At 39.9% G+C, this 12,336-nt stretch overlaps 1 protein-coding gene across 2 annotated transcripts; it reads right to left on the bottom strand.

Moving 5' to 3' along the window:
• Positions 1–1,185: 1,185 nt before the first annotated feature.
• On the bottom strand, positions 1,186–12,336 carry RSPH4A (radial spoke head component 4A). 2 transcript variants are annotated; one of them, XM_036317234.1, is made up of 6 exons: positions 10,947–12,336; positions 9,739–9,973; positions 5,792–6,529; positions 4,480–4,630; positions 3,050–3,167; positions 1,186–1,414 (listed from the first exon to the last, which is right to left on the bottom strand). In XM_036317234.1, the coding sequence occupies exons 1-6, from the start codon at positions 11,645–11,647 to the stop codon at positions 1,186–1,188; spliced, it is 2,172 nt and encodes a 723-aa protein (XP_036173127.1). In that variant the 5' UTR covers positions 11,648–12,336. The 2 variants fall into 2 exon arrangements, with proteins under 2 accessions (XP_036173127.1, XP_036173128.1); XM_036317235.1 differs by lacking the exon at positions 4,480–4,630 and having other exon boundaries at positions 1,392–1,414.

Here is a 12,336-nt window from a genome sequence, read left to right as displayed (position 1 = left end):
CTAGTGACCAGGTTTCTCCCTCATATCCCCATGCAGTTATCCTTTTTCGTGCCATCATTACTTCTTACCTAGATAACCTGCTAACTGGACTCCCTGTCTTGATTCTCTGTCATCCATCTTCTACAAAGAAGCCAAATGTTTCTTACAAATATGATTTTGTCACTTCCTAGTTGAGTCCTTTTCCCTGTTTATGTATAAAATCCGAACATCCCAAACAACCTGGGCCCTGCTTGCCTCTCCAGGCTCATCTCTTACCACTCTCAAAGTTCCACTCCTTTTAGCCCAAAGTCCTTCACCAAAATATAGTTGGTGCTGCCTAGGACCTTCTTACCTTTAGTTCTCCACCTCTTGGAAGTGCTTCCTGAACTGCACAAGTCTGAATAAATGCACCTTCAAAGTATTTGATAAGCAGTGTCTGTAGATAAGTAATCTGCAGACTGCCAGCCAGTAGCCTTAGGGTGCCTAGCACATACAGGACTTAAAAATACATTTTTAGTGAATGAAAATACAGTTTTAGAGAAGTAGTGATAGAAAACATTACTCTGAAGTTTCTGAATATCCCAGCAAGCCATCTCTGCAAACCAATTTCTATAAGATGAAAGACACTGAAGTTCTTTAAGAAGTAACAAGTATCCTGGGGGGAAATAGGGAGGTGGGGGTGGGGGTTCAGTCAGGAAAATGGAGACATGTAATACTTTAAACAAAAAATAAATAAAGAAGTAACAAGTAAAAAGGTTAAAAATTTGAGTGTTCCCAAAGGCTTTGAGCAGGTGATGAAATTATAAACTTAATATTTACCTTGATACCCCTTGATGCTCAAAAAAAATATTGAAGTGCCCAAGAAGCTTTTGTGGGTTATATATTTTCATGTTTGCCATATTAGAAGTTAAACTTGAGACTTGAAAAAAATACAGAAGCACATATTCCATTGGTTGTGGCTATCAGAACAGTAATGTAGAACATGTCATTTAGCCTCTGCAAAATCCATTGAGCATCTTTCTATAAGTACATACTAATAATTCCAAACATAAAATTCCAAATTTGATTATTTCAGGGAATGGCATTTTGCACATGAATATATATAATTAGAACCACATAAGTAGTATGTATGCATCAATCTCATAAAACGGGGTCAGTTTTATTTAGTATATATGCTGCTGAATTGAGCACCCCATTTTATTTTCGTTAGTCATAATCATCTTCATCTTCCTCAGTTTCTTCGCTTTCCTCGGCTGGAAGCGCAGCAGCTTCCTGTGCAGTCCTGAAAGCCTGCTCCTCTTCCACACTGGGGTCATCCGCTTCTGTAATTTCTGGTCCATTGGGGTATTCTTGACAAGCTGGTGGTGGAACTGGAGGTGCATAGCTGTCTGGACTATATTTATGACCCCAGCCTATGTAGAGATTTTCAAACTTTCTATAAGTTAAAAAAAAAATGTAGATGATCATTCTATCATTTTTTTTTTCAGTAAGAAAAGTTGACCTTCCTCTCCTGTAATGATAAAGTACTTGAAATAGCATAGTCCCATAATTTCAAAACAATATATTTAAAATGCATTAGAGATGAACTACCCCTAAATGATTCTTCCAGCACAGGGCATTTCTATGATCCGAACAGCTTAAGCTGGTTAAGAAAACCATGGGGTCTGACCCTGTCAAAATGTACCCTACACCAAAACCATAGCCTTTGATCATTTATTTTCGGGGGGGGGGGTGGGGGAGTTATTATCATTAGAGTTAGAAAGAATTTAAAAGTTTCCAACCTAGTCTGGTCAAGGCACATGCACTGGTTGTGAGCTTGGTCACCAATAGGGGGCGTGCAGGAGGCAGCTGATCAATGATTCCCTCTTATCAATGTTTCTCTCTCTCCCTCTCTCTTTCTATATGAAATCAATAAAAGAAAATATTTTTTTTAAAAGTTTACAACCTAGCAAACTTTTGGCCAGGGGAGGAGTGGGCTTGTGGTTGAAGACCTATGTGATTTTCCCACCCAACCACGGGCAAGTACAAAGGCTTTTCCCAGCATGCCTCACAGGACAGTTGCCTGCTCCGCTCCAGCTCCAGATTCGGTGCAGTCAGCACAGTCTCAGGGGAGTGGCAGTCGAGGCCTGTGGCTCCTCTGGCCTGTCATGCTCTTCACACATTTCCGTTCTAGCTCAGATGCCTTCACTCCTAGGTCTCTATCGAGGCCTTCAGTAGAGGTCTAAGGGTACCTCTGCTAAGGCCTCCTTATGGGGTGGGGGGGTGTTAGAGGAGAGAAGGAGGAACCTTAAAAACACTCTACCCCACTCTCAGTATCCAATCCTTTTCCCTAGCTCTCCCCCACTTCCCTGGGCCCCCTGGCCCATAAAACTGCAAGAGCCTTATGTCAGGGACTCCCCTGTCAGTGAGATGACACCCACACCTGTGCTGACCCACCTGACCTTCCACCAGTGTGCCATTCCATGGGGAAAATGGAATGGGGGCAGGAGGTGGGGGAGGAAACCAGTGCTTTCTCTTGCTTGTACTGTCACAGTGCTTTCTCTTTTTTTCATTTTTGGGTTGTTACATTAATGACTACTCTGACATTCAGCAGCTCAGCTCTCTCTTCAGCTCAGCTTTTAACACTGGATTTGTTAGGTAAGAAATGGAAGTATAACACACAAGGAAGTGAGGGCATTTAGTTTCCTCTTCATCCTAATTCTCTTGAAAATGATAGCCTAAATAATACATATTTTTAAGTATCTTTTATCAAGGTACCCAACAAAAAATAATGAGAGATTTAAACTAATTTAAACACTGCTTAGAATTACTTCAATTAAGTGAATATCAATTATTCAAATAATTATAGAAGAAAAACCATATTTTAGCTTCATTAATTAAATAATTCAGAAAAGGCAGAAGTCTAAATTATTCTAATATTCTAAATTTGATGCTTTACTGTATAATACAGAAGTTTGATAAATCTTGCTAAAAATGAGTTAAAATAATAACCTAAGATTTCAGAGGTAACTTATACTTTCCAGAACTTAAATAATCACAGTAATAACTTTGAAAGTTGTCAGATACTTACTTGCCATTGCAAAAGGCATATGCTCCAGGCCAAAGGTTGGATCTGAGAACAGCAACAGCATATTGAGGAATGAGATTTGAAGATAGTCGTGTTGTCCAAGGTGGTGTATTCTGGATCTCTGTAAATAAATGAGAAAATCAAAAGCTTAATGCCTACATAGACAAGGATATACTGTGTAACAGAGAAGCTATTTTTGTAAATAATAAAACACAAAAACATTTGACATAGAAAAAGAAGTTAAACATCAGCAACTTAACATAAAACCAGGAGGGAATTTTATGAACATTGTGGAGCAATGAAATTTGAATACTTATACACTATACTAGTGGCCCGGTGCACAAAATTTGTGCACGGGGGAGGGGGTGTTCTTCAGCCCGGCCTGCACCCTCTCCAATCTGGGACCCCTTGAACAATGTCCTACTGCCGGTTTACAGGGATCGGGCCTAAACCGGCAGTCGGACATCCCTCTCGCAGTCTGAGACTGCTGGCCCCTAACTGCTCACCTGCCTGCCTGCCTTCCTGCCTGATTGCCCCTAACCACTCTGCCTGCCGGCCTGCTCGCCCCCAAATGCCCCCCCCCCCCCCGCACCAGACTGGTCACCCCCAACTACCCCCCTGCTGGCCTGCTCACTCCAAACTGCCCCACCCCCGCTGTCCTGATCACCTCCAACTGACCCCCACTGATGGCCTGCTTGCCCCCAACTGTCTCCCTGCTGGTCTGCTTACCCCCAATGGTCCCGCCCCCCACGAGCCTGATCACCCACAACTGTCCTCCCTTCTTGGCCTCTAACTGCCTCTACCTCAGCCCTGCCACCATGGCTTTGTCCAGAAGAACGTCTGGAAGGTCTCCCAGTCTAATTAGCATATTACCCTTTTATTAGTATAAATAATAATGTCAAGTGTTTATGGTCATCTGTCTATGGTGTGCAGAATGCAAGATAAGAATGATACACAAGATAACTCAGCATTTCAGTAAGAGCTACAGCCAACTTGTTTCCTCCCTGTGTGGCACTTCTTTAACTTCTGTCAGAGAAAGTTGGTGGTTTGGCCAGCTACATTCTTTATTCCACATATATACTATAGTGTGTGTGTGTGTGTGTGTGTGTGTGTGTGTGTGTGTGTAGATATGTAGATACAGTATATTATATACACAAAATATATACACATATGCCATCCATATAGAACATTATATATACTAGGTATACTACTATCTACATATACTAGTAATATTACATAGTATATGTATATATAGTATTACACATATAGTATGTATATATAGTATTAAATATACATAGTATGTGTAGATGTGGTATACATATATGTATGCTATGTATATAGTATGGTAATATTACATAGTATACATATGCACAGTATAGGTACATATAGTATATTATACATAGTAATAACATATTAAGTTTATGTAAAATTACCTAAATCTTCAGAGATTGGTGTCAAGAGAGGAGGCCCCACTTCCTGTTCTATGTAGTCAGGCTCTTCTCCTTTCTCTTCTTCTTTTTCTTCATCATCTTCTTCTTCTTCCTCTTCACTTTTTTGTATGGGGTTGAACCAATTACAGCGACCCTGAGTATGAATATTGCAAGATGAAGATCTTAAAATATCAGAGTATTCATTTGGATTCATGAAATTATCTGCATAAGGTTTCACTGTGTGGGAATTTAATCATTCATTCATTCAACATGTATTTACCAAGTGCTATTATGATCTAGGTTTTTTTCAAGCAAAAGATTGTACTATATATTTCAGGAATCTGCCAACTACTTGAAGTTACAGAACAGGTATATTTTAAAATTAGCATTGCCTTAGTTAAAAAAAAATAATGCATTTCACTTATTTGTAATAAATAATATATAAGAAAGATAATGTAATATTATTAATAAAAATTATAAGATTAGGTATGGAGGTTTGGGTTAAAATTTCTGATCTGATTAATTCTTATCTAAAGATATAAGAATATCTCATATGTAGGTCCAAGTATAAAGATTTTCTACCTGCAGTTGCGGTAATGGAGCAGAGTGATTGAAAGGATGAACTCTGGATCCATTATGCCTACACACATCTGACCCTATTGCTTATTAGTATATTACTTATTTTACATTTCCTCAACTCTGCCTCAATTCCCTCATCTGTATAATAAGGATAATATTATTTTTTAATTTATCTTTATTATCGAAAGTATTATAGATATCCCCCTTTTTTTCCCATTGACGCCTTCCACACCACCCCCACCCCCACAGGTCTTCACCCCACTATTGTCTGATGCTTTTTATACAGTTATGATTATGAAATGATGTAATGCATATAAAAGGCTATTAAGAGCACCTAGTAGAATATGTGCTATATAACTGCTATTTAGCACTGTTTGCTTGTTTTTATTTTTATTATATTTTTTTATTGTTCTTGGCATAAAATCTCCATGTATTATAGAAATAGAATTTTTAAAAAATGGTTCCCAAAATTAGTTTCACAACACAAATAAATCTTAATCCTTAAATAACTTGTCTAATACTCCATAGAAATGATTATCTTATTTCTGTTTGGAAATAAAAATCTGTTTGAAGATCCCAGGTCTATATTACTTGCCAATTATATAGTACTCTGTGCTTTTACTTTATTTTTTAATGACCTCTTTCTCTAGAGTCTGAATATATGTATGCATTATATGCTGAATTTAATACATATGTGCTGATTGGCTGATAGATTGAGAACTGCAAAGCCCCCTACCTGAGGGAGTATATGTTGTACATGATGAACCCAATTGGATAGGGATTCCACTAGATCAACCACTTGGATGCCTTCAAAATCAGGGTTTTCTTCAAAGTTATCTCGCCCACTTTCTACTTCTTCCTCCTCCTCTCCTTCCTCTTCACCAAACTGATAGAATCCTAAAGGGCTGACATGGGTCCCTGCTGAAATTCTGGCAATTTGTGCTCGTAGGTAATTACTCTCATTTCCTGGGAAAGGTGGGTAGCTGATGATGGGAGAATCCAATCGCCCAGTGAAAAATTTCTTGATTTTTCTTGCAATAACAATTTGTGCAGGTGTAACTGATGGTAACTTCACCCATGGTCTTCCTGGTTCATTGCAAACAAAATAAATGTATCTGTTGGCACCTGTTCTGCTTTCTTCTTTTGGTATAGGCTGTGGGGCCTTGTAAAGGGACCTTGGTAATTCATCCTCATCTTCTTCACCTTCACTCTCTCCATTGTCCCTCTCTTCAGTTACATCTTCCTCTTCCACCTCCTCTTCATCTTCTCCTTCATGAAATTCCACTTCAGCTACAATATAATTCATTTCCAGACCCAAGATCTTGCCCCAGAAACGGCATCTTTGGATTGGGTGGGTGTCAGTAAGCTGCTTGAGGGCAAGACATATGCGATAAATCTCATCGGTGCCCAAACCAACTCCAGCTTGTTCAAAATAAAATGCTGACTCCATTACATTTGGGAGAGAGTATTCTGCCTGCGAATACAAATGCTGTGGTTAACATGCTATCTATAAAGAGACCTGCTTGCTTCCTATTTCCCTTTTAAACATCTTGATATTAGCTCTACTTTCTGTCTACACCATGTCTTTGACATTTCTTTCAAGATTTAGATCACTTCATTAATTTGCAAATTTCATTCATCTCACTTATAAATGTAGCTTCTGCCATTGTGTTTTACACTCACCATTATAATAATCTTATTGCATGTATGAATCTTAGGCCGAGAAAATGTAATAATCATTATGAAAAATAAATATTCAACATCCCCTGTTTATAAAAAAAATGTTTAAGTGGCCCCTTTACTATCTTGAAATAATAAAATATGCTATAACCTATCTACACACATATTTTTAGAAAATGTTTACTTATGTAAATATATATTTATACAGGTATATCTCATTTTATTGTGCTTTGCTTTATTGTACTCTGCAGATACTGCATATTTTACTAATCAACAGCATTTGCTCAGTTCATGTCTCTGTGTCATATTTTGGAAATTCTAACAATATTCAAACTTTTTCATTATATTTTTACTAGTGGCCCAGTACACGAATTCGTACACATTTTAAAGGAAATTAATTAGAAGACATATTTTAATATCATTATTCGCCCTTTCTCTATAATAGAAGTGTCAACCAAATTCACGATCGGCAATGACAGATCAAAACACATGCATGCGATTGGCGCCAGCGAGAGCTTTATATGTTTCGCGCATGTTCCAGTCAACTTAGCCTTTTATAGATATAGAATAAACTTGCTTAATTAGACCTGCTTTCTGATTTAGCTAAACACTTTCCAGGCCAGTCAAGCACCCCAACTTCTCTTTCAGGTAATTGTCAGCAACACAGCAGTAAATATCAACACAAAGCAGATTATTATTGTAGATCACTCAGAGAGAATAAAGGGTAAAATATTTAACTGCAGCAGTGTTTGACTATATCCTGTGCAGTGAGAAAACCTGAAGTCATTTTCAAGTTCCACCATTTCTTTCTTCTTTTCAGTCGGGTCAAGTTTCTAAGCTTTCTAAAACTCCATTTTCCAGCTAATGAAAAGACAATAGGATTCGACCGAGTCTCCCATCTATGTATTCCAGGACTTCTGTGAGGATCAAATGAGATGAGGCATGGGAAAAAGCTTCATAGACATTTAAAGTGTAAAATGTTTTCACCTGGCTATAAAGCAAGTCATGTTCGTGGCCTGAAGAAACTGCAAGGAGGCTAGTCGCTAGGGAGAGGAAGCCCGGCATTGCTTTGTGACATCATTACCCAGCGCCCACAGCCACCATCTCCGGGCTGGGCTGTGGGCCCCATTTTGTGCCATGGGGTCTTGACAACATCAGCTGCAATTTGGTGGGCTATTGCTCCGGGGTGGTGGCAGGGCCTGTGTCCCACTTGGGGGAAGCCGAGTGTTGCTTTGTGGGCGCCAGGTCTGTGGTGCCATTTCTTTGTAAATGGCCAGTGCACGGCACTGCAGCTCCTGCATGGAGCATCTGCCCCATGGTATTCAGTGCACGTTATAGCAACTGGTCAGACATTTGGACACTTAGCATATTAGCCTTTTATATATATAGATGATCAGTGGTCTTTGATGTTACTATTGTACATTGTTTTTTAGATATGATGCTATTACACCTTTAATAGAATACAGTATAGTGTAAACATAACATGTGTAAACAGAAAATAAAAGATTTGTGTGATTTGCTTTATTGAAATATTCACTTTATTGCAGTGGTCTGGAATCAAACCTGCAATATCTCTGAGGTATGTTGTATATGTTTTTATATATTACCATATATTTTATAAAAAATAATTATTATATACATATGGTAATATATGGAGTCAATAAAAATCAATATAGTAATATATATATACATATATATGGTAATATATAGGATAAATAAAAGGAATGTAGAAGTACTCAATCATGACTACATTTGAAGACATAATTGAGGAAGAATTTATGGAATCTGAATAAGAGGCTCAGGTTCCAGAATTAAACAGCTTTCTGTATTCTCATTCCTTATCCTAATTTTAGGACACAGATCCCTAATTGACAGTGTTGTGCCTATAGATACCCCAGTGTCCCGTTCTCATACTGGAGTTGGACCTTTGATAAATTCCTCCATGAGAGTATCTGCCTTCTGCTTGATCCCTAAATGCTGTTTGCCTCGAGACTCGTCTTCTCTGGATGTGGCCATATAACTAAATGGTAGGGGTAAGGTATTTTCAGAAAAGAAGAGTTGATGTCAGTTCCATAACACCGATCACTTGTTCCCTCTGGGTACCCTGGGCCCACTGTGTCAAGTTGGGTCTCCCCACCAAGGTTGCCGAGCCCTGTGGGTCCAGATTCTCAACCCTCCTGTCTTTTCCCTAATCAAACTCTTTGCCCTTTTCTGAAATCATCTCACTCTAAACATTTCTTTTGCAAATATATAGGCAGATTTTTAAACAGTCTACTGGTAACAAAACATGAAAGCTCAGTAAGTATATACATTCCTTGGTGGTATAAATTACAGTCATGTAGACATTTAGGAAACACAATGCTGGATACTATTGAAATATTTGCAGCTAGAATATCTGTGATAAAAGAGATTTTATTCTCTAATGATAGCTTTTTAATTCTGTCACCAATGTTCTCTAAATATTTTCAACAATTTGTCTCTGGGGATTAAAAGACATTTGATCTCTCTCCTTTTCTATTATAGTTCATTGGCATAACATGCATAATATCAAAACATAATATGAGGAAGTTGCCTTGGAAGAGAATGAAAATGACATTAGAAGTATTTCTACTTTGTCTAATAAACTAAAGGGAAATATGCATATTGATTTAAAGCCTGATTTTAAATGATCTGACAGTAATTCATTCAACGAGGAGTTAATAAGAAACAGCTGTAGGCCCAGGTCTGTACCAGGCACTTTGGAATTTAAAACATGAAGAAACCATTTTCTCTGACATGAATACCTCAGCCCCACAAACATGTAATAGCTAAGCCTGTGCGATACTAAACCACAAGTGTGGGGGAAAAAAAAAAAACTAAACAAGGAAATGAGTGATGTGAAATGAGGTTGAAAGTACTATTTAGCAAGACAGAAGAAACTATTGATATGAATTTAGAGCCACACCCACTCACCTCCAATCAAACCCCAGGATTGCACTATTCAGATTTACAGTAGTCACTTACCATTTCATCTTCCAGTTCTTGGTCAGCTCCTTCCAAATTTCCCTGGAGAAAAAGAGCCTTTTGCTTCTCTGCTATTTCATATGTTGGAAGCATCTCATTCTCATTTTGGAGTGTATCTAGTTTTTTACTAAAATGTGACATCTTTACATCTTGGCTAATATTTTCAATGATGTCCACAGCATTTTCAGGATGCTCATCTAAGATCCTGGTCAGCATATTAGAAAGATGGTCATATCTATCCAAAAAGAGAAAATTCCAGGTGTTACCCACGTCAAAAGTGTTTGAAGAAGCATTTCATGCAGACTCAGGGAGCTGGTGTTTAGGAAACTTCAACAACTCAAAACCTCACCAATTTTAAGTGAATAAACATGGTAACTTCCACTGCCAGAAAAACCTATTCTAGAATTTTCCTTCAAAAATATCTCCAATATGATATGAATATTTAAAATATTAAAGAAAAACATAGAAAGATACATATTTTATATCGGGAACATTTAACATTTGAGATTGAAATCTCTTAGTTATAAATTTTAAAGTGATTAACATTTTTTTCTTTTTTTTTACCTTAACTGAGCAGCAGATCACATCCCTAAAGCTTAAGTAAATTGTAGTTTAAGACAGTAATTTGTAAATAACATTTTAAATAGTCAATCTTGAGTTTTGTGAGATTGCACACATTAAATATGAACACTTTTTATTCTTTAGACCAATTATGGTGGCTAATTCCCCCGGTTTGACTAGACTAGGAGTTTCTTCAGATGCAGAGCTTTCAGTGCTCACATCAGGACAGTTCCAGAAAAACAGATAACGGGTCATCCAGGACTGGCCTGGTGAGAACTCAAAACCAAGCCATGTAGGCACTCTGATGCTGACAGTAGAGCCAGATGCTCCCCATCACTGGCAGTAAGCTACTTTTACAAGCTTCTTGAAGGAACGCTGGTTCTTCACCATCTCTTTGGTCTCTTTCACACCCAAGATTCCATAATTCCTAGGTTTGTTTCTCTGTGCCAAGGGTCTTTAAAGAAACTAGAAGATCCCCACCAATGACCTATTTTGAGGCCTGTGGTGCAAAGAGTTATTAAGCCACCAACTCATACTAATACAGACTTTTCAAAGATATTTCCCCAAAGAAACACACTCTCACCCAGAGATACTCACACCCCCTTTTCTTTACCATACTTTTCTCTCTTTTTTCCTCCAGGACTTACAGATTTAAGCCTGACTTGCTACTGGTCTTCAGTAGGTAAGCCTTAGCGTTCTGAACGGCAATCTCAAGCATGCTGGGGGCCGCTTCAGGCTCAGGCTCAGGCTCAGGCTCAGGCTCAGGCTCAGGCTCAGGCTCACGCTCACCCAGGTGACGTTTACTGTCCGAGTTTTCCTCCTGAGAAATGTCACATCTCAGGTCTTCCTGTTTAGAGTTGTTACAGTTCGCGTCCCTCGGCTCATACAGGTGACCGTCGGTTTGCTGAAGCTGTTGAAAGGCGTACCACTTTGACTGGCCTGTTTGATGAGGCATTGATTCTCCTTCATCAGATGATTGTTGCAGGTGGTCAGGGTGAGGTGTCCCGGCCTCAGGAATCGCCCTCGCGGTCTTGTCTGAGCGCCACTGTGCAGCGAGGTGCTGTCCCGACAGAGCCAGAGGAGGAGGGGAGGTCTCCCGAGGAGGCGCACATGGCGATGCACCTGGTCCCTGGAGGTCATGCACAGGTGGGCTGCTCCCGGGCGGGCTCCCAGGTGGGCTGGTCCCGGGCTGGGGTCCAGTGTCAGGCCCCTGCTCTGACTCCGGGTGCTCAGATAATCCAGGCTGAGGATCTTGGGTAGAAGCTGCTGTCATTTCGTCCCACGGCCTCCCTTCTTCCCGCGATTCCTGGTTTTCTTTTTCTGGCGCCAGGGCAGTGGAGTCTTCCATAGAGGGAATCAAGAAAAAAAAACACACACAAAAAAACTTCTGGATGAAAGGGATTGTGTAGATGTGGAAAGTCAGCGCAGGACAGTCGCTTTGCTGAGGTCTGCTAAGCGATGTCTGGGTCCTACTTGCTCTGCAAGTTGCAGCGTCCTGTTTCCATAGCAACCCCAGGCAGGGTTCCTCTGGGAGAAGCAATGGCGCACATCTGTTGCCCGGATTCTAGGGAGTAGACCAGGAAAGAGGAAAATCCTAGATTTGTGATTTGGCGAAGCCTCTGCTCCTCTTCCTAGCTCAGCCAATCCGACCTGCAGCCGACCAGTCGTGGTTGGAAACCCGAGAAAGGGTAGGGCCCCTGAGCACAAAGGAGGGGAGCCAGCACCCAGCGCCTAGGATTTCCAAGTCTGATAGGTTGATTCCAGGAGGGAGGTGAGGGGTGAGTTGTGCCTTAGTAGAGGGACAGTGCATTTACAGAGCTTTACGGAGTGTGTGTGTGTGTGTGTGTGTGTGTGTGTGTGTGTGAGAGAGAGAGAGAGAGAGAGAGAGAGAGAGAGAATCTTGAGGGGCAGGTGACCATGAGACTCCAGTGTGCAGATCAGGAGAGCCCAGGACTAACACTTAGAAGACAAAGGTGTCTCATCGTGCGAATCAAACAACCAAACTCGGGACATTTTTGGAGAATAAGCAAGGAAATC

The sequence above is a fragment of the Myotis myotis genome, unplaced genomic scaffold, assembly GCF_014108235.1.
Source record: "Myotis myotis isolate mMyoMyo1 unplaced genomic scaffold, mMyoMyo1.p scaffold_m19_p_7, whole genome shotgun sequence".
Classification (NCBI taxonomy): Eukaryota; Metazoa; Chordata; class Mammalia; order Chiroptera; family Vespertilionidae; genus Myotis; species Myotis myotis.
This window is presented reverse-complemented; position numbering and strand designations above follow the sequence as displayed.